Genomic DNA, 21,480 nt, shown 5'->3' on the forward strand with positions numbered 1-21,480 from the left:
GAACAGTGAGGGAGATGAGGGAGGGGCGTTTCTTCCTGACCGACCCGCCCTGAAGCATGGCATCCAATTGCCCCCACTGCCACAGAGCTGCCTCCCCGGGAATCTTCTGCTCTAGGGGCTCCTGGCTCAGCGAGGGCGGGGCTGGACACCTTGCACTGTGCCCCCCCATCACAGAGCCGTATCGGGCCATCCACTGCCTGGCCAGCTCCACCAGTGGCCTCAGGCAGCGGCTGCCAGGGAGGGAGAGGTGGACCACCTGGGCAGAGATGTACACGGCTGTGAGAAAGCTGCTGGTGAGCCCCCCACATGGGCAGCAAAGGATCCCTCTGCACCCAGACTGCCCTGCCAGGAGCCTGCCCCCCCGCCCAGGAAAGCCACCGGCCTGGGCACTGTCAGACAGGGAGGCCAGCAGCCCACATGGGTTGTGGGGCTTGAGTCCGTGCCACGGGGGGGGAGCTCTGCCAGCTGTCAGACCTGTGCTCCCTCCACCCCTGCTCCGCGCAACACCTGGCCGCCTGGGAGCAGTAGGCTGCCTGTTCCGACGCAGGGAGTGCTGCACCCTGTGGGGTGGCCTCACTGCAGCCTGAGATCCAGCTGGGAGACCTGTGCCCCCTGCGGGTACACCCCAGAGGGTACAAGACCTGCCCTGGGCCCACCTGGCCTCAGGCGGTGGATACCACTGAGGAGCACAGCCTCTGGGGCGCTGCCCTGTGCTGCTTGGGATGAGCCTGGGGGCTGGGCCATGTGTGGCTCTGTCGTCCCCCAGGGCTATGGGCTGGCCGCCCAGCTGACTCTCACCGGCCCCCGGCTGGGAACAGTGGGTTCTCCCAGCCCGGCCCATGGGGGACATGCCCAGGGCACAGTTCGGTGGCTCCGTGGCTCCCCCAAGTGGCACTTGCAGGCGAGACCCAGGAGGAGGCAGGAGCTTGTGGACAGCTGGGCACTGAATCAGGAGGGCACCCGGCAGCCCCAGGCTCCGATCTTGCTCATCTCACGCCCTCAGCAGAACCCTGTTGGCTGCCTCCCATCGCCAGCAGCGTCTGGGTAGTCCCCGTTGCTGGCACCTTGGGCGCAGGTGCTGCAGGAGGCTTAGACGCGGTGCCGAGAGGGGGAGACGCCCGAAGGCAATCACGAGCCGGCAACTCGTCAATTCGCTTTATTGTTTTTGTAAGAAACGTCCTCTCCTCTGGAGGCCGAGGGCAGTCGTGAGCATCTGGCTTGGTGGCTTTCGTTACACGCTATGCTACAGCGCCGGAGCGGAGGACAGAACGTACACTACCGGAGAAAGGCACTTAGATGGGTAACATACCGAGAGCCTGCACTGGGTGACCTCAACTGAAAACAAAATGTACACCGGCCTGGGCAGGCCTAGTCTAGCACGAAGCACCTGCTGCGAACCCTGCGAGCAGCGTGGCAGCCAAGAGCCGACAGGATCCCCCCCAAGGGTGGGCTCTGGAGAACGGCTCCCTGCCAGCCGTGGGCTGTGGCGCTGTCACATCCAGGCTGGGAGGTGCCCTCCCTCCAGCAGCTGCAATGGGGCTGTTGAGGGAGGGTGGGGGCATCGCCTGGCTGGAGCGTGGCAGCAAAGCAAGGGTCCTGCTGAGGGGCGGGGAGAGGTATGCAGGCCCCCTTGTGTACCAGGAGCAGGAAGGGCAGCGAGGGGCCACCCAGAGGTAAAGTGGGGCCCCCGGCAGGGCAGCCTGTGGAGGAATGCTGAGCAATCCCTGTCGGCGAGGGAGTGTCCAAGGGGCAAGCGTGGGGCCGGGGTGAGGCCAGGCCACCTGGGCAAGAGCTGAGGCTGCTGGGAGATGCCCAGTCCATGGGCAGTGCCTGGGCGGCCGCCAAGGACCAAGCTCTGGAACAGCCACTCAGAGGGCTCAAGCAGGTGAAGAGTTTATGTAGCTTATATGGCCCCTGGCCCGGCTGAGGGTACGCGGGGGCCACCTGTGCCCCCCAGCGGCTGAGCCCGTGTGGCAATGCTCCAGTGGGGCCGGGCCGGCTGGGCGCCCTGCCCACCCCCTCAATGCGGTCACTCAGCCTGGCTGGCTGTGAGGGCTTGGCTGCCCGCTGCCCCTCCCCCAGCTGCTGGGCCTGAGCCTGCTGCTGGGCAGAGCAGGCTGCAAGCGAGCCCCGGGGCTGGCTGCGGTGTCACCAACTCCCGCCCCCCAGCAGGGATGGGGCAGGGGCCAGGCTAGTGGCTGCCATGGGGTGGGGGTGTCTCCCTAAACCACACAAGCTGGAGCCCCCGACAGCGGGTGGGCCCAGGGGAGCTCTGGCCACGTGCCCGGGGGAGCTGCGTGCACACAGGCAGAGCCGCAGCTGCTGGGTCAGTCCGTGGGCGCCACCTGCTAGGGCCGGGGGGCAGCCCCATGCCGGATGGGACGCACCTCAGCCTGCACGCGTGGCGGCCAACGGTCATCGCTTTGAGTACGGCCGTGGCCTCCGCCGCCCAGCTCGACCGGTCCCGGGGTGCAGCTGGGGCTGGCAGGCCAGGCTTGCGTTCTAGGGCAAGGAACTACCAGAGCGGCAGGCGTGTGCCCTGCCTGTCGGAAGCGAGGGGAGCGGCATACTCAGCCAGTATGCGTTGTCGGGGGGCTGTCTGTCTCTCAGTCCAGTTGGGGGGGCTGAAGGGCAAAGGGGGGTGCATTGGCCGCCCTGGCAGTTCATGGCAGCCTCAGCCCAGCTGGGGCTCTGCGCTGGGGCCCCGCCAGAGCCGCTGGCGGCGGGGGGTCAGGCTGGTCAGGGTGCCGGGTGCACTGTAGGGTGCCGGTGGCTGCTGCTCCCATGTGGCGGGCTGGGTGCACCCGGCTCAGTGCTGGGCGGCAGAAAAGCACCACTTGGCGCCAGGATCGGGCTGGCGCCAGCAGCAAGGGCCCCGAGCCAGCGAGGGAGGGGCCCAGGGCTGCCCGCCCCGTAGCACTTGGGGAGCCGCTGGCTCCCGTCCCCCTGCCAGGCTGCGTGCACGGGGGGACCAGAGCACGGGGGGACCAGAGCACGGGGCTCCTCCCCTGGGCCCTCTCCAGCACAGCCAGCCGGGGCGCGAGGACTCGAACGGCTGGGGGCGTGGGGACCCCGGTGCAGCTGGCTGCGTGGCACAGGCCTCAGGCAGGCGGCACCTGGTCAGCACCAGGGACGAGGGCCCGACGCGGGACCGGTCAGAGCAGGGGGTTGATAAATAATCAGCAGCGCCTCCCACTGCCTGAGGCCGGGGCCAGGCCGCCCCAGCAGAGAGGGCGCTCCCCAGCCCCCTTGCCGTCACTTCAGCGCAGCCCCCGCCAGCCAGCCGGAGGGGCCGGGGCAGCTGCCCGGGTGGAGCAGCAGCTGGCGGGGGGGGGCAGGGGGCAACCCCAGGCCTGGAAGGGGCATTATTGCTTTTCTCAGAAGAGTCGCATTCTTCTTTCGTGAGGGGCCCGAGGAGCCCCGGCGGCAGAGGGGTTGGCAGCGCGGCTCCCCCGGGGGCTGGCTCCACTCAGTTCACCACGGCTGGCTTGAGCAAGACGGAGCCAGGCGGGATGACCACCCAGCCGGGGGGCAGGGCTTCAGGGCCGCCCGCAGAGCTCACACCGGTGGACAGGTCCAGCACGGCCCCGGGCAGCAGCGGCAGGCCCTCCGTCCCCACCGCCCGCCGCAGCCGGGCCCGCTCCGTCCTGTCGCCTGAGTCCTTTGCCCTGCCTGCCTTGGGCCCCCTGGCAGTGCCAGCCTGGCCCTTCTCCGCCTCCGCCTTGCCGGCGAGCAGGGACACCATCGGCAGGCCCAGCCCGCTCGCCCCGAAGGGAGATGCCAGCAAGGGGCTCTTAGCCAAATTGAGTGGCAGCACGGGACTGGGCAGGCCTGGCAAGGCGGCAGAGGCCACGGCCCCACAGGACAGGGGGCTGAGGTCCAGGGGCGTGGGGGCCAGGGGGATGGGCAGGGAGGCGCCCAGGCCGGGCAGCGCGTGACCCCCGAAGAGCGCGGCTGGGTTGGGGATGATGAGCTGCGCCCCGGTGACGTAAGGCATTTCGGCCGAGGTGCCGGGCGTCTTGGGGGGCGGCTGGAGTTTGAGCAGCTCCTGCTGCTCGTGGGACACGAAGTGGCCGTGGGCCTTGATGTGCTTGCGCAGCGAGCTGGGGTCGGTGTAGCGCTTGTGGCAGCCGGGCATCTTGCAGTAGTAGGGCTTGTCCACATAGTGGGTGCGTGTGTGCTTGAAGCGGTCGCTGGAGTTGGAATAGCGCTTGCTGCAGCCCTCGTAGGGGCACATGTATGGCTTCTCGCCTGCGGGGGGACAAGAGCCACAGGCTGCCATGGGGCTGCCCGACCCAGCGTGGTATGGGGCATCTGAGTCCGGGCCATGGGCTGCCCAACCCAGCGTGGTATGGGGCATCTGAGTCTGGGCCATGGGCTGCCTGACCCAGGGTGCCACGGGGCCTCTGAGTCTGGGCCATGGGCTGCCTGACCCAGGGTGCCACGGGGCCTCTGAGTCCGGGCCGCGGGCTGCTCCACTCCGCATGCCGTAGGCTGCCCAACCCAATGTGCCATGGGGCCTATACCACCAAGCTGTGGGCTGCCCAATGGGCTGCCCGGACAGGGACCTACACAGGCAGGGACAGCCCCCCCCCAGCACTGACCTGTGTGCGAGCGGTTGTGGATTTTCAGGTTTTCCAGCCTGGAGAAGCTCTTGTTGCAGGTTGGGCAGCGATGGGGCTTCTCATTGGTGTGGGTGCGAATGTGGATCAGCATCTTGTACCTAGCCCGGGAGAGGGAACCCAGCTTGGGCGCGCCGGCTGGAGGGCGCCCGGGGCAGCCGGCCCCCAAGGGTGCTGCAGGAGCAGGGCTGTCCTGCCTCCCGGAGCCAGGGCCCCCGAACCCTACAGCTGCCCACGGGGGGCCAAGGTGGACATCACCAATAGCCCTGCAGCGCAGCAACCAGGTCTGCTCCTGCCCTGCTCCCTTCGCCCAGCCCCCAACCCCCCCGCCCTGTAGCCCCACATCCCCCGTCTTTGCCCCATAAGCTCCTGCCCTGCACTAGTTACATGTTGGTGAACCTGGCACACGTGGTTCCTTCTGGACTCTCCCCTTCCTCCCGGCCCGAGTCACTTCTCACACCTGGCTCCTGCTCCTGCCCCTCGGCGCCCCCCAGCCCAGCCCCACCTGGCATTGAAGCCACGGCCGTGGCGTGCGCAGCCCTCCCAGTGGCAGCAGTAACCGGCGTCCTTCTCAGGCTTGACATGGAAGTCGTTGACGTGATCCACCAGGTCTTGGAGCAGGTCGAAGAGCTGGTTGCACTGTGGGAAGGGTAGGGTCAGGGGGCTGCAGGGGGGCAGCTGTGTTGACTGGTCCTCTCACCTTCCAGCCCAGCCCCGCCCCGGTTGCGCCTGGCCCCAGAGGCTGTGGGCGCCCAGCGGGGGCCTGGGGACGTGGCCCAGAGACCCACCCGTGGCTGGGAGGGGCTGTCCCCCAATGGCCTCTCCCATGGCAGGTGCTACACAGCCCCTCCCTCCGCCCCACAGCATCTCCTATGCAACCCCCTCTGCCCCACCCGCGCCACCCAGCTGCATTGCCCTCGGGACACAGGGGCAAGGGGACTGCCACAGCCAGGCGCTGGGGGCCCTGCCCGCCCTCACCTTGGCCCAGCGACACACCAGCTGCTGTGGCAGGGGCAGCTCGGGGGAGAGGCGCTTCTCCTTGGGAGGTGGGAGGAAGGCGGAGGCCGGCAGGTGCAGGCCGCCCGCGCCCAGCGGCAGGAAGAACTGGAAGGAGCTGGGAAGGCCGTCGATGTAGCGCAGGGACTGGAAATCCTGCAGGGGGAACAAAGGCACTGGGGAGCGATGCTGGCTGGGGAGACGGGCAGGGTGTGCCCTACGCAGCGCCAGGAGCCCCCAGCTGGGCCCAGCCCCAGGAGCCCTGCTGGACAGGTCCCTTCCCCATGGGCCCAGTGCCCACCCCAGGCTGGCAATCCACCAGCCTTGTGGGGCCCAGCCCCCGGCATGTCACTTACGTGTGGGGTGGGGCCCACGGGCAGGTCGCCATTGCCTGGCCGCTCAGGGGACAAGGACGTGCTGCCGCTGGGGGAGTCCGGCCCGGACGGGGGCGACAGGCTCAGGTCCAGCAGGGGTGCGGCGGAGAAGCGCCCATCCCGGCTGTCGTGGCACTTGGAGGGCAGCGGGGGGCCTGGGGCACAAAGCCGGCTGGTGAGCAGCGAGTCCAGCCCCAGCACCTCCCCCCATGGCAATGCAGCCAGCTCTGGGGTGGGGCGGCACCAGTCCCCACCCCCAGCCCACGGCCTGCCCCAGGGGAGCCCGGCAGGGCAGAGCCTCCCCCCACCCTGCCCTGCCCAGGTGGGCTGCACACGGGTGGTGCCCCAGAGGTGTGGGGAGCCCCCCCCCCCGTGCCCCACCCCGCTCACCGGCAGGTGGGGAGTCGGGCGAGCCGGGTCCCATCACCGCAGCGCCGTCGTCCGGGCTGCTGAGCTCGTGGTGCAGGGCCCGGTGCTTGGCACTGCCCAGCGCCCGCTTCTCCCGCACCGCCCGCAGCTTGGAGATGGTGATCTTGAGGTCCAGGGGCTCGTCCAGCGAGTGCATGGTGCCGGCGGCGTCCTCTGGCGGGAGCCCACCGCTGGGTGCCCCCCTGCAGCCCAGGGCTGGGCAGGGCACCAGGCGAGCTGCGGGGGGCAGAGGGGAAGGGGGTGAATGGAGCTGGGCTGCCCCCTTGGACCCACATCATCCCTGCACCCCCACCCCAGAGCCCATCCGCACAGCCCCAGGAGCCCCCCAGGCCCTGTGGCTCGGCCCACGCCTCCGGGGGGCGGGGGCGAGAGGGTCGACTTGGAGATAAAACAGTTCTGGGGCACCACAGACAGGCCTCCCCCCACTCTGCCGGTGCCCCCCACTCCCAACCCACAGCCCCCTGTTCTCCCAGTGCCCCCCGACTCCTGACCCACAGCCCCCTGCTCTCCTAGTGCCCCCCCCAACTCCTGACCCACAGCCCCCCCGCTCTCCTCATGCTCCCCACATCCCCCTGCCAACCCAGTTCTGGATCCTCCTAGACCCCCTTTTTTGTCAGACCCCCGGAGCAGAAAGCAGGTACAGTGGATATTGCAAAACCTCCCCTGCCAATCACCCCAGCTCCCTCCTCTGCCAGGTGCCTGGTGCCCCCCCCACCCCCGGCTGTGCTGGAGGGTCTCAGCTCCTACCCCCCAGCCCCGCTCAGAGCCCAGCCCTGCATGGCCCAGCGGGTCCCAGGCCTGCCCCCACCAAGCCCCCTGGGCAAGGGGCCAAGGGCAGTGCCCCCAGCCCAGCCTCCCAGGCAGGAAGGGGCGGGAGAGACCCACCCGAGGCAGCTGGCAGAACTGGCTGGGCTGGTCCGGAGCCGGGCCGCAGCCCCCCAGCAGTGACCTGCCTGGAATTAGGAGCAGCTGCTTCTGCTCTGCCTGCAGCAGCCACAGCTCGGGGGGCAGCGCCAGGCACGCAAGGCTCTGCGGGGAGGGGGGCTCAGGCCCGCTCGGGCCAGCCCTTGCCCCCCCCCCCGCCACCTCCCAGCGCAGGGAAGCTCCGACAGCCAAGCTGCCTGGGGCGCAGGGTCCCCACAGCCCGGGGGCCTGGGCAGGGAAGGCCGGGGGGCCAAGAGCCGCTTGGCAGGGGACAGCAGGCGCAGCTGGAGCTGGCGGGGTGGGAGGTTTGGAGGCACATGGGCCTGGGGGGAGCAGCACAGGGCCGGGTGGGGCTGTGGGGAGGCTGTATGGGAGGGCGATGGGCACAGCTGCCCCAGGCCCTGAGCCCCTCCCACTTGGCAGCTTTGGCCAGGCCCAGAGCCGGCCAGCAGACACCCCCAGGTCCCCAGTGGGAGGCTGGGCTCTCCCGGCAGGGGGCAGCTGTGGGAGGGCCCTGCCAGGCCTCCTGGAGCCCGGAGGAGGAAGGAAGTACATGTTTATCCCAGCAGGTCGGAGCCTGGGAAGGTCCCAGCCGCGTTCGGGCTGCCCTGCGCTGCTCCACTCTGCCCTGCACCCCGCCCCCCGGGGCCAGGAAGGGGAGCTGGCAAGCTGCCAGCCATCTGTGCTGCCTCCCAGGGCCCCTCTGTGGGCAGAGGCCTGGCTCATTTCCTGGCCGTGGCACCTTGCCCTGGCTCGCCCACACAGCGGCTGCCCCCACCCCAAGGCCAGGAAGGGGTTGGAGGCGGCTCAGGCAAGCCCCTGCCCCGCCCTGTGACTCAGTTTCCCCACCTGGCCACAGACAGCATGATGAGGAAGAGCCAGTAGTTGGGAAGCCCCCGGTGCCCTGCAAAGCCTGACCCAGCAGTGCCCACTGCAGCTCTGGGGCTGGCCCTGCCTGGGGGGGAGGGGCCAGCTGAGAGCCTGGGGCCTGGGCAGGTGTCCTGGGCAGGCGAGGGGCATCCTGGGCCCCAGGTGGCTCGTCCCGCCGCTGCACCAGCTTCCACCAGCACCAGCGGATGGGAGACACCCCTCCCCTGCTGTGGGGCACTCAGCCTTGAAGGCCCCACCCGGCCTCCATTCACCCACTAGTCCAGCCCTACAGCCCCACCACTGCCCTCCCCAGCTGTCCTGCCCTCCAGCTCGCCCCCTCCCAGCACAGACTGCACAAAGCAGGGGCTGTGGACACACCAGGCCTGTGACACCTCCCCCTGGGTCTCCCCCGACCCAGCTCTGCCGCTCTGCTCTGCCCGCCCAGGCCAGGGCAGGGCCCCCATGCAGAGCACGGCGCCTGGGAGCCAGCCAGGGTCCGGCTGGAGGAGGAGCTGTGGTGGGGGGCTGCAGGCCCAGCCCCACCCAGCACAGCCTGGCTCAGGCCCAGGTGGCTGGACCGCTCCCCCTGGGGGGACCCCAGCACCACGGGGGCCCAAGTCCCTGCGCCACAACATTACCCAGCCTCAGCCGCACTGGAGTCAGACTTAACCCAGGCACACCCCCCACAAAGGCTGCAGGGACGGGCAGTGCTGGCCTCACACAGCTCCCCTGCCCAGGGACAGCCCCTGCCACTGGGGCCCTCCTCCAGCCCAGAGCCACCCCCAGCCCCAGGGACCCCACGGGCAGAAAGATCCCCCCCTTCTACAGGTGTAGGCAATTCCCCTTCCTGCCCCCCCCAGTGGGGGCACAGGGGGTTGGGGGGTTCTGGGGCCCAGCCAGCTGGCACAAGGGGCTGGGTGTGTTCTCAGGGGCTGCGCCTGGCCCTGCGCCAGCCCCCGCCTGCGTCTGCAGCTGCAGCCTGGCGCATGAATGGGGCTCTCTCCTCGCCAGGCCGGGCGGGCAGCAGGAAGCAGAGACTTCCTCGGAGGGGGGCCAGCCCTCGCGCTTGGCTCGCCCCCCCCAGCCCTGGCCTGCAGCCCCTGCCACCCCTGCCCCAGGGCACCTGGTCCCTGGCTCTGCCTGGCTCTGCCTCGTGCCCAGCCCCCCACGCTGGCGCCCAGCCAGGCCAGGCTCAGACACTCAGGAATGCAAAGCACCTCCCAGGCTGCGTGGGGGGCGAGGATGGGGGGGGGGGCAGGGGCGGGCGGGGGAGGAGCAGCCAGGCCTGGGGAGCTGGGGGTGGGGGGCAGGGGGTGGGGCTGGCGATGGGAAGGGAGACGCCATGGGGAGGGCAGGACCCCTGAGCGTGGGCACGGCCTGGCCCTGCTCTGGCACAGCTCCACCACTGCTCGCGCACAGGCTGGGGTGGGACAGGCCCCGCTACGCCAACCTGGGCGCTCAGGCCAGCAGGAAGCGCCCCCTGAGGGCGGTGGGCTGGGGGCTCCCCAGGCCCAGGCCCAAGCCCAGGGCTCCCCCACCCATGCTCCACACCCACCCTCCAAACCCCCTACCCCGCCCCGCTGCCCCTCCCCCATGTTCCCCGCTGGGCACACAGGGGGCTGTCCCACCGGGCTCCTGGGGGGCTCAGCTGGTCAGGCTCCAGCCCCACCTGCTCTGGGCCCACCGGCAAGTCCCTTCAGGCCGGGCTTCCACAGGCGCTCAGCACCCACAGCCCACCGCCAAGGCCCTCCTCCACAGGGATCAAAGGCGCTCGGGGGGGAGGGGCCAGCAGGGAGCCCGCCCCTCCTTTAGGGGTCAGAGGTAGCTGAGCTCCCCAAACCGACCTATCAGCCCCTTGGGCCTCACCCTCCCTGTGTCCAGTGGGGCAGGAGCCCCCACAGCTCCACCGGCTTCTCCCCTCCCCTCCCAGCCAAGGGGGAAACTGAGGCACGAACTAACCTCATACAAATATGACAAAATATGTCCACCTCGTCACAGGCTGTCTGTGCGTCCGTCCTCCAGTCCACCTGCCTGTCTGTCCTCCAGTCCACCTGCCTGTCTGTCCGTCCGTCTGCCCAAGCAGAGATCCCTGTGCTGCGCCCCCAGGGAGACAGCAGGGGAAGGAGGCGGGGGGGGGGCCGAGCACAGCAGGGAGATGGCACGGGGGGACCTGGACCCAGGGTTCAGGGTGGGAGTGTGGCCCTCATGTGCCACGGGGGGTCTCGGGGGCCTCCCCACATGGCACCGGGGTGGGGGGGGAGCCAGGAGGTGCTCGTCGTGCAGGGAGCTCAGAGCCCACAAAGCGACTCCACTGCCCCCCGCAGGAGCCTGGCAGCCCCTCCCCAGTCTCACCGGGGCAGGGAGAGGAAAGGGGGCTGGCCGGGGGGTCGAGTGCAGTGGGGGCCCAACGTCCCCCACCCCTCGGAGACAGACGCGGCTGCCGGCATAGGCTGGATTCAGCGCCCAGGCCCAGGCCCAGGCCCAGGCACCAGGGTGCCCCACGCCCCTGCCCCCGAGGTCATGCCGGCACTGCCCCTCAAAACCACACGGCAATGCCCCCCCGCCAGATCCGCCAGGCCCCAGAGTGGAGGGAGGGGCTGCAACCCAGCTGGGAGTCCTCAGCCTGCAGCTGGGCCCTGCCCACCTGGAGAGGTGCCCCCGGGGGCAGGGGAACCCAGGCCTCGGAGGGGGGCAGGCAGAGCCCCTCGGTCTGCTGCTGGGACACAGGCCAGGGTCACAGTCCCCCGCCTCCATGCACACACCACACAGGGCAGGGCAGGGCTGCGGGAGCCAAGGTCCGGGACAAGGAGCAGCCGGCCCAGCACGGCCCCAGGGCAGGACCTGCTCAGCAGAGGGTGCTGTGAGCCAGTGCACCACAGCCTGCAGGGAGCTGCCAGCTGGACACCCGCTGCCCCCTCTTCCCTGCCCCCATCTCCAGTGCTCCCCCATCCCCCCCAGCAGCCTGGAGGAGCGGAGCCGCTGGAGACAGGATGGGACAGCGCAGCCGGCCGGCCGGGGGAGGGCAGGACATGCCCTGGGGCACCCAGCTGCAGTGGGAACATGCCGGGCCCAGCCCCACCCTGCCATCCCCGGGGCCAGGCGCTGGCGGCTTTCCGGCCCTCCCCGCGGGGCCCCAGCCCCACCCGCCGGGGCAGGCCGGCAGGAGGCCCGAGCACAGGCCGGGGTTTGGCCGGGGGCCCAGAGCCTGCACGCCAGGGCAAGGCGCGGGCAAGCGGGAGGGGGCCCGGGGCCTCATCCTGGATTCCTGAGCTGCTCCCGGGAGCCAGAGCGGGTGGGGCCCACTGGCTGGGAACGGCCTGCGAACCGCCGAGCCAGCGCAGCTGCCAGACCCAGCCGGCCCGGCGCAGCATTCCTGGGAGCAAAGCGCCCTCCTTCCCCCGCGGAGCCGGACGGCCAGAGCCGCCCCGCCCTGCCCCAGACACGCTGCCGGCCCCACCCTGCCCCCCAGACGGCCACCGCCCCGCCCCGCCCTGCCCCAGACATGCTGCCGGCCCCGCCCTGCCCCCCAGCCCCCCACAGCAGGGCCAGGCTGCAGGCCCAGAGCACAGCCCAGGGCAGAGTGTGGGGAGGTGCTGCCCATACGCCTTGCCCCAGACCTGCAACCAGCTTCTTTTCCACCTGCCCAGGACCCTGCCCAGCCCCGCCACTGCCCTCCAGGCCAGCCCCCTCCCCCGGCCCCCTACTCGTGCCCTGCCTCCAGCTCTGGGGCTGCCCCTTAACCAGCGGCTGTCCTGGACACAGGGGGAGTTGGCAGGGCTTTCCTTGGGTCTCTGAGGGCTTGGGACCCAGGTGTCCGAGTGCTAGGAATGCCCACGGCCCTCCAACAGCCAGAGGTAACCAGGAGGGAGGCGGGCATGTGAAAATGTCACAAGGGGTGTGGCTGTGCCAGGGCCGTGGGCGCAGGGACCGGGCCCGGCTGGGCAGCTCATTCACCTGCAGACAGACGTCCCTTCCCTCCCTCCTCCTGCTCCGAGCCATGCACCCTCTGAGCCCAGCTGCTTCCAAAGGCCAGCAGCTCGCAGGCATCGGGCGGCTCCCCGGGGGCCCAGGCAGCCGGTTCTGATCCAGTCGCACCACTCCAGAGCTTCCATTCAGCTGGCCCCAGAGCCCAGCAGCACCCTTGGGTGGCAGCTCTGCAGAGCCCCTCCACGATGAGGAAACCTGCGGCAGCTCCCATGAACCCCAGGAAATCTCTGCAGTGCCCCAGGGCACCGTGCCAGCAGCTGCGCAGAGGAGGGCCAGGCAGTCCCATGTGCCAAGCATGGGCACCTCGCTGCACCAGCCAGTGGGTGTCATCCCCACGCCGGCCAGGGCTGCCCTGGACATCTCTACCCTGCCACCCCCCAGCCTGCTTTCCCTGCGCGCCCAGCATGGGGCCGACACGACTTTGCAGGCTGTGGGGTTAGCATGGGGGACGGGCAGGGCAGACATCAGCGCCTGCAGCCTGGCAGCACCTTGGCTGACCCCCATCCTGCCGTGCCGGCCCTGGGGCTCTTCCCCAAAGCGCTGTTGGAAAATCCCCTGGCAGAAATCAATTCAGCCCCCCTCCCGCCCCGAAATGCAGCCACCTCTGGGCTGGGGCAGGGCAGCTGCATCAGCAGCCCGCTGCAGCTCTACACCCCAGTGCAGGGCAGGCCGGAAGAGGGACACTAAGGAGCCAGCATGGCCTGGCTAACACCCGGCTCTTGCCAGAAGTGGTTCTGGTCCCTGCCCCCCGCCGGGGCACATGCCGCAGGGAATCAGGTGACTGAGCTGGCTGGGGCTGGGGCAGCAGTGAATCTCACACACACACGTGCTTGAAGCTGCCGGTGGTTTGCGGTGCCCACCTGGGCCTTGGAGAGGCTCCTGGTGCTCCAGCCACGCCGGAGAGTGTCGGCTCACCCCACCAGGCAGGAGTGGCAGTATGTGCAGAGGAGCTGGGCACAGCTGGGGTACCAAGGCAGAGTCCTGCCTGCTCCTGCCACTGCACCCCGCCACGGATCACGTGCCAGCCACCTTCCCCTGCTGCCCATGGACCTGCCAGCTGCGGGAACCGGCACCGAGCCTGCAGCCCTGCCTGGCCTCGCCACAAGGCCCAGCGATGGCCCCCTGAGCGCCCAACCGGAGTAGAGGCAGCAGCTGCTTCCCCCAGGCTGGCTGGCCCTGCTAGGAGCGGGACAGCCTGGCCGCCAGCTCCCCGCACTCTGGGCCCCCGCCCTGACACGCAAGGATAGGCAGCGGTGCTGGGGGCTCAGCACATGCCCCAGCCCCCGGGAGGCTTTCCTGGGGCCCCTGCAGCTCCCCGGCTCCCCTGCCCCCAAGGAGCCAGCCAGCACCACCAAGCTGCCCTGCCCCAAGGGCAGGGGCTGCTCTGCCTCCAGGCTGCTGGGCAGCAGTGGGTGGCTAGGACGGGGGCAGCGCACAGGCTTGTGGGGGGCTGGGGGGGACTGTGGAGCTCAGCCGGCTCTGCCCCTCACTCCCCTCTTCTGCAGACACCTCCCCGAGTCGGGCGTGGGGCAGCCTCCGCCTGCGGCGGGGGAGTGCTCTGCTAGCTCCCCCGGGCACGTCGGGGGGTTACCCAGGCTGCAGGGCGATCCCTGGCACACGCTCAGAGGGAGCAAGCGCCAGCTGTGCCCACAACAGCGACGCCAGCCAGCCCCGGTGCCTCCGGGCTGCCCGCGAGAGCAGCTGCCTCCTGCCCTGGAGGGGTCGGACGGGGCTGCCTCCCCCCCGGCCCCCCAAGCTCCCAGCAAGGCAGGAGCCCTGCCCGCTGCAGGGGCATGGCCTCCTCTGCCTGCCACCCTCTCGCTGCTGGCTGCCCAGTTCTCTGCTACCCCCAGGGTCCCCCAGGCCAGCTCCGTCGCCTGCTCTCCGCAGCCTCACCCCCCGGGCAGCCAGTCACCACCCCCGAGCGCCTGCTCACACGGGGAGCAGAGCCACAGACACCCCAGGGACAGCTGGGGCTGTGGCGCAGCAGCCCAGGGGCATAGTTAGCCAGTGCCTGGCCAGGGCAGGGGCCACTGGCACCATGGGGCAGGGAGGGGCAGCTTCCGTGTCCTCCGCCCTGGGTCAAACATGGCCACCCTGCAGCAGAGCATCTGCCAGCTCCATGGCCGTGTCTCCGCTCCCTTGGGGATCCCGGGAGAGCCGAGCCGAGCCAGGGCAGGACCAGCCCTGCCCTCAGCCCCCACTCCCTGCCCCACATCCCCCCTCCACTCCCCAGGGCAGAGGCAGCCCAGGCGCCATCGCGGCAGAATTTGCTCAGCCTGGGAGGGGCCGAGCGCGAGCCAGCAGCATCCTGAATGCTTCACCTGGGCTCCTGCCAACAGGGAGCTGGCTGGCCCCTCGCTGGCTGGGGAGCCGCAGCTGCAGCACAGAGCCAGCCAGAAATAGCAAGGGAAGAAACAGGGACGGGCCAAAAGACACAGGGACTGTCCTCGTGTGCGCTGCTGCACCAGGGCTGGGGAGCCGTTCCCAGTGCTCTGCTGGCCTAGCAGGGTCTGGCCACTCTCATGCTCCTGGGCCAGGGCCACTGCCCAGTGGGGACAGGAAGGAATTGCAGTACACCCCTGGCAAGCTGCCTCCAAACCAGCCGGGAGAGCACAGGGCACAGACCGGTGTGGCCCTGCTCCCGCCACAGCAGCCTCCCCCCGCAAACACACGCACAGAGAGCACCAGGGCTGGGCATACCCCAGAGGCCCGTGGAAGGCAATCACCTGGGCCGGCACGGATGGGCGATGCTCCAGGCGAGCCAGGAGCTGGGGTGACGGTGCCCGCCGGACCAGAACCTGGGAGCTCTGGAGCTAAGAGCCAGCTGGCAGCCAGGCGGGTGGGTCACCCCGGGGCAGCAGCAGGGAGCCCAGCCCCGAGACCACACTGAACTCCACGCCAGTGTCAGACTTCCTTGGGAGCAGGGCAGCTCCCAGGGCTGCAGCCCACCTGCTCCTGGCTAGGCTGCATGCACCGGGGCTGGCCAGGCAGGGGGGAGCCCGGGGGAGGCGCTTGGGCACAGAACAGGAGGAAGGGGCTGGTGCCGGATGCACCAGAGTTGCCTGCCAGTCTCCTGTCGGCTGGGGGCGGGCTGCACCCCGAGAACTCAGCCGGACTGCAGTAACCCAGGAGATCTCGCCCCGAGCCAGCCCCACGCCCCTGGTCTATGACAACCAGCCGCCCAGGGAGCCCAGGCAGGCAGGGGACCGCCGCGTCCTCCCTGCAGGCTCTGGCGGAGGGAAAGGAGCCGAGCCCCACACCCAGCGCTTCCCCCACTTCTCTGGTGGGGGCAGGACCCTGGCAAGCTGGTCCCCACCCTGGAGCCCTGGAACACGGGAGGCCAGCCCCGGATTCCTGCCTGCCTATGTGGGTCACCCCAGGGAGGTGTCCTGCAGGCCCGGCCTGTGGGCGTGTCGTCAACGCAGGGCCCCAGGAGTCGAACAAAGCAGGCAACAGCCCAAGAGGCTCCCCTGCCCTGGAGCGGCCCCGGCCTGGCGGGACCTGGCTGGCCAGACAAGGGCCCTGAGCAGCAGAGCAGCCTGGCCCAGGGACAGGATGACTCAGAGGCCAGAGGCTGGGACCAGAAGCAGCCGGGAAGCCAGGCCTGGCCAGACGCTGGGCAGGGCCTCCTGCTGTTAGATGTGCGTTCAGAGGGCCCCAGGCCCGGCGTTAGGCTTCAGGCTGGGCCCCGCTACCCCAGCAGACGCCACGCTCCACCCAGACCCAAGGCAGGGATCAGAGTCCTGGGGCCCGCCCGAGCAGGGTGGTGGGGGTACAGGCTCTGGGCTGGGAGTGTTGGCACAGGAGGGGGTACAGGCTCAGGGCTGGGGATGAGGGCTTTGAGATACAGGAGGCAGCTTAAGGCTGCCGGGGTCTCAAAGTTGGGGCTGGGGCTTCTTTGGATGACTCCCTGTTAGAGCTCCCTCCCCCCTGCAGCCCTGAGCCCCTGCCTGGCTTCATGAGCAGCTGCCCGGCCGCCCAGCTTAGGGGGAACCTGGGCCAGGAACTCTCCCTTCCGTGCGCAGCCCAGGAGCTTCCTGGGGGCTGCCAGACCCGGCTGAGTCCCACCCCACTGCTGTGCGGTTAGAACAGGCTGCCTGGCCCACACACAGCTGGGCCGGAGGCATCCGCCTGTTTCCAAGGCACTAGGGAGATGCTTGCTGGTGCTGGGAAAGGAAGGGCGTGACGGGGCTGGGACCTCCTATCCCCAGAGTGGCCAGGATCTGGGTGCAGCGCCCAGAGACCAGGCTGGTTGCAGCTGGGCCGAGCATCCCTGGCCTGGACTAGTGCCCAGCTGTGCTCCAGGCTCCCTGGGGCTTCCGAGAAAGACCCAGGGGTCTGGCTGCGGGGATGAGAGCCCTCCCCCTCGGTCGTTCACTGTGCCGCGCTTGGAACAACGAACACAGGAGTGCGGTGAATACCCCTGCTCCAGAGAGCTCCCCAGCTGGGACTGCTACCTCGGGAGGCTGAGCAGCTGCTCCCCAGGGCCCAGCTCCGGCACGCGGTATCCAGATGGGCCCCTCTCGGCTGCTGGGCAGGACGCAGCCCGGAGCTGCCAATTAAGCCCCTCTAACAAGAGAGCCTTTTAGCAGCTCCCAGCCCCTTGGCACTGGGGCCATCTGCTGAGGCCTCGCGAGGGCAGCAGCTGGTCTGGGAGCTCCCTGCCCCTGAGCATCGCACCCCCAGGCCCTTGGCAGGGCCAGGCCAGGCCCTGGTCTCAGTGCAGGAAGGGCACCGCAGCACCCGTTGGTCACTGCCCTGCCAGGAGCAAACTCCCCTCCACCTGGCTCCTCGGACAGGCCTGGGGGCGCAGCACAGGCTGGGGTCTCCCTGGGCTTTGCAAGGGGAACGCTGGGGGGCTACAGGACAGGCGCAGTGTGCAGCTGCCCAGGGGCAGAGAGCCTGCACCAGAGCAGGGGGGGGGAAGGGGGCTCCATCTGCTTGGTTCCCAGTGGCTTTTGCCCGGGAGGCAGCCAAGCACAGGGCCCTGGCTCCCCTGAGCACCTGCCTGGGGGGCGGGGAACAGGGCTGGACAGGCACAGGGATGGAACCAGTTCACACGTGGGGCAGATTGAGGGCAGTTCTCACCCAATGCAGGCTGGAAGGGGGCAGGCCCAGCTAGCTCTGGGAGGGCCGGCGACTTGCCAGAGAAACGCGGCGCGCTCTGGCACCCAGGCAGCAAAGCCAGCCGGCGTGGGTTGGGCAGCGGCAGCCGGCAAAGCGCCACCTGGCAGCGGCAAGCCCCAGGCCTAGGAGCAGGAACAAGTCCTGGCTCCTGCTCCCCGGCCAGGCAGCGTGGGGCCCTGCTCGTGGCTGGCTCCTGCTCCCCGGCCAGGCAGCGTGGGGCCCTGCTGGGGTGGTGGGGGTTGTTAGCTGACACTTCCCACCGTGCAGCTCCTGGAGATCAGGCCCAGATGCCCCCACCAGATGCCCATCCGTTGCAAGCACAGCCCGGTGCTGGACTTTTCCCTCTGACCCGCCCCGGTGCCACCGGCCCTTGTCCCAGACTCTGGGCCATGACAGAGCCTCTGTCTCACTCACACCCCTGCCAGAATAAGGGCCCCCCCTTCCCCGGCCCCCCCGTTCCTCCCACCTGAGGCCCTGCCTGGCTGACACTTGCATGAGCCTTCGGGGCACAAAGAGCTGTTGCAGCAGCCGAGTTCTCTGTGCCTGGCCCCGCACTGCTGGGCTCCCTGGGGATGGGGGGAGGCTCCTGCCCAGCCTGACCCGCACACAGGGCCCCTCACGCTCAGCGGGCCAGGCTGGGCACGGCTCCTGGCGAGGGACACGTCAGGCTGCCCCCAGGCCCGTCTTGCACTCATCACAGCTCCCCCAGGCCGGGGCTCAGGTTGCCGCAGCACATCTCCTAGCAACGCCATCACTGAACAGCCAGGACACTGCCAGGGAGAGCCGACGACCAGGCTGGCCTCCCCTCCCCTCCCCCGCCTGGCCAGCCTCCCCTCCCCTCCCCTGTCCAGCCAATGTCCCCTCCCCCGCCCGGCCAGCCACCCAAAGGCCCCCCGCTGGCCTCCCCTCCCCCACCCAGCCACCCCAAAGGCCCCCTCCCGGGTGACATCTCCTCCCGCACCCAGCCACCCCAAAGGCCCCCGCCAACCTCCCCTCCCCCCACCACACCCAGCCTGAGGCTCGCGCATTCCCCAGCCGTGGGAGCTGTGGGGCCCGGGCACGCGTGGCGGGGTCTGTACTGGCGCCTGATGGGGGCGTGCTCTTTGGGTGGTCAGCCACAGAGCTCCCGAGACGAGGTGACCTGCCCGGCGTGAGTCTCCCACCACTGCCCGCGGCAGGTGGGGGAGGGGCCCTCGGCTTTGGTCCAAATCTGTTTCCCCTCCCAGGCGGTCACCCCGCTGGCGTCAGCGCCCAGACGTCCGGCGTGGAACATGCTGGTGGCACAGAGCGACCCGGGGGCACCAGGCTGGGAGCAGGGCTGGGGCGAGGGCACCCTTGACCCCCCCGGCACAGCCCTCCCCAGTCCTGCCAGCTCTGCCTCACCTGCCCCGGCCCCCCAGTTTAAAACACACCATCCAGCCTCAGGACATGGCTGTTCATAGACACAAGCACGCAAAGCTCACCTGGCCTCAGGGAGCCAGCCCAAGCCTTCGTGCTGGGGACCAGACCATTCAGTTCCCATTAATTCCCTCCTGCCTTTACAGCGGAGACCACTGAGAACCTCTCTTCCCGGGGAAGTGCTGGGCTGTGACTAGGGGTGTTAATGGTTAACCCACACCTCACCCTAAATGAATGAGGCTTAGGGGTTATGGTTAACCACTGGGGGCCACAGCCAGGCCCCCCTCGCCCCTCCGGCCACCGCAGGAGGGCCCCCCTCCCATTTAATCGGTCAACCAGGTAAGTAATTCAAGGGGATTTCACCCCCTGGCCGTGACCGGCACCATGTTACAGCAGCACCGGCTGTCCTCTGCCGTGTCCTTGGGCTCGGCCCAGCACGGAGCCGGGGGCGCGGGATTTCAGCCTGCCTTGCAGGGCAAGTCTCAAATGAGGCTGGCTGAGGGAGTCGCTGGTTTCTGCTGCCTCCCGGAGATGTCGCCTCCCACTGAGATGTGAGCACCTCTGAAGGGGAACCCAGCGGCCATTTAACAGGGCACAGCAAGCGGGCGCAGAAGGTCAGATCCCAGTGAAACTAGCACTGCAGGTTTAGTGAACCCCCCGGGATCTGGCCAGGATATCAGAGCCCCACAGGATGCGCTGCCAGCAGGCAGATGCCAGATGGTACGGACAGACCAGGAGATGGGACCACGGTGCCCACGAGCACCAAGGTGGGGCATTGGGTCTCGACTGGTGCCAAGGGGAGAGCGCCCTCTAATGAACCAGCACCACCCTGGCCCTCTTCTTCTCATCCCACTCCTGGCCCAAGCCCACCCTGCACAGCTTGAGAGAGAGCAAAGCAGCCCCCAGCGGGGGATCATGCTAAACCCCATGGCCTGTGGGAAATGAGCTCCATTAACACCCCACAGTCACAGCCATGGGTCTGGGTCCCTGCTGAATTCCCAGACAGCTCCACACAGCTGGACTGGACACACCACTAGATATCACGCCCAGCTGGTGCCAACCCGCCCTGGCTGCGAGGGGCATCCCGGCCAGCTGCCTGGGCATCCCCCTCTCCTGAGAAGAGGCAAAACAGACACACCCAGGTCACCAGAGCTTGCCAGGCCCACGCGCTCTCACCCACCCGTCCCTCCGTCAGGGACGGGACCTGCTGGAGCAACACAGCCAGTTCACCGCAGCCTCCCCTCCTCAGCCCACAGCGCACCGGGACTTCCGGCCGTGCCAGCAGGTGCCAGGCAGACAGGGCCAGCTCAGCCACCCATTCATTTTCCTCTCCAGGGCAGGCTCCCCGGCGGGCACCAGAAACTACCCCCCCCACCCGAGCGCATAGTGGAACGCAGGCCTCCTGGGCGGGGAAGCCCTGCAGAGCTGAGCTCCGGGCCCCTCACACTGTCCAGCAATAAGAAAACAGCAGGGCTCAGAACCAAGGGAGATCACGTCCAGGCCCGCCTGCCCCTGCAGGCCCCTGGGCGCCCCCTTGGCTGCGCCCTAGTGCGGTTCCCTTCCAGTGCCGGGGCTCATGCTGAAGGCAGCCTCTGTTAGCACCATTTTATGCACCCTGCCCTGCATTTTCTCCCCGGCCGCCTGAACTGCTTGGCAGAGGCAGAGGAGGGGAAGAAATGTCCTTTCTGCTTCCAAAGGCAGAGCGAGGCAGGGTCACGGGAGGGTGACTCCCTGGCGCTGGGCACCCAGACTGAAATGGGGGGGCGAGTCACTTGTTTATTGGGGGGGTCCTTTGAACCATGACAACTTCCTCCTGCAATCCGGACCCCCCCGCCCCGCCCCGTAGCCGGCTGCAGCTGATGGCTGCCTCCACAACTGGGGGGGGGGGCTTCAGGCTGAAGTTTTGTGCTTTAGATCTCAAATAAAATCCGGGGGGGGGGAAGTCTCCGAACGGCACAGGGCGGGTGGCACCTCTTACCCCCCCCACCCCAGGAGCCGCAGTGGTCAACCTGCACCCCCGCCCTACCTCTGCCACATCACCTCGCCCCCCCCCCCCCGCGGGAGCGCCGCGGCCAGACCTTGCGATCTGCCCCGAAAGTGCCCCCCCCCCCAGCAAACCGCACGACAAAGAGTTGGCGCTGGCCAAGCCGATCCCCTTACCTTTGCTGGAGCTGGCGGGGGGGGGGGTGCTCAGCTCAGCTCCGCCTGCTTTGTCCGGGGCTCTGGCCGGCGGCTGCGGGGGGGGGGGGGGGGTCGCCGCGGCGGAAGGTTCACAGCCACCCGCCGCTGGATGCAGGTCCCCGCGGGCAGGCGGGGGCTGAAGCCGACGGAGCGCGGGCCTGGCGGGAGAAGCGGCAGCTTCTCCTCGGACCCCCCCGGCGCCTGGGCCACCGGCTGCTCCGCCACATCTGCAGCGCCGGAGATCGGGGAACGTCTGCCGTGGCCTCGGGCGCTGGAGTCGCGTCTCTCCGGCCGGGGAAGGCGGGCGGCGGGGCTGGGCTGGGCTGGGCTGGGCTCGGCTCCCGGCTGGGGAGGGGGCCGCGGTGCAAAGCCACTGGGGGCTGCGGGGAGCTGCAAGCGCCCGGGGGGTGCGGGGGGTGGGGGAGCGCGAGGCTGCGGCGGCTCGGCGGGGCTCGCCCGCTCCCGGGGGGCGGGGGCAGGGGGCGGGCGCAGGGGTGTGGCGGGGGTGTACTTCCCGGCGTGATTTATCGCAGCCCTGCGGAGCTGCCTGAAATTGACCCGCGCTGATC

General features: G+C 69.6%; 1 protein-coding gene across 1 annotated transcript; it reads right to left on the reverse strand.

The window, feature by feature from the left end:
• Positions 1-1,143: 1,143 nt before the first annotated feature.
• On the reverse strand, positions 1,144-21,383 carry GLIS2 (GLIS family zinc finger 2). The gene is made up of 7 exons (XM_075010362.1): positions 20,891-21,383; positions 6,383-6,637; positions 5,975-6,147; positions 5,601-5,774; positions 5,128-5,261; positions 4,605-4,723; positions 1,144-4,251 (listed from the first exon to the last, which is right to left on the reverse strand). The coding sequence occupies exons 2-7, from the start codon at positions 6,555-6,557 to the stop codon at positions 3,470-3,472; spliced, it is 1,557 nt and encodes a 518-aa protein (XP_074866463.1). The 5' UTR covers positions 6,558-6,637; positions 20,891-21,383; the 3' UTR covers positions 1,144-3,469.
• Positions 21,384-21,480: the final 97 nt, after the last annotated feature.

Source organism: Carettochelys insculpta, chromosome 16 (assembly GCF_033958435.1).
Source record: "Carettochelys insculpta isolate YL-2023 chromosome 16, ASM3395843v1, whole genome shotgun sequence".
Taxonomy (NCBI): domain Eukaryota; kingdom Metazoa; phylum Chordata; order Testudines; family Carettochelyidae; genus Carettochelys; species Carettochelys insculpta.

What these genes read in the sequence shown, in the direction of transcription:
- GLIS2 (XM_075010362.1), bottom strand. Translation starts at nt 6,557, where the DNA reads ATGCACTCGCTGGACGAGCCCCTGGACCTCAAGATCACCATCTCCAAG. An exon ending in CCGTGGGCCCCACCCCACAC is followed by an intron (nt 5,775 to 5,974) that starts GTAAGTGACATG and finishes TTCCCCCTGCAG; the next exon opens with GATTTCCAGTCCCTGCGCTA. An exon ending in TGGTGTGTCGCTGGGCCAAG is followed by an intron (nt 5,262 to 5,600) that starts GTGAGGGCGGGC and finishes CCCTTCCCACAG; the next exon opens with TGCAACCAGCTCTTCGACCT.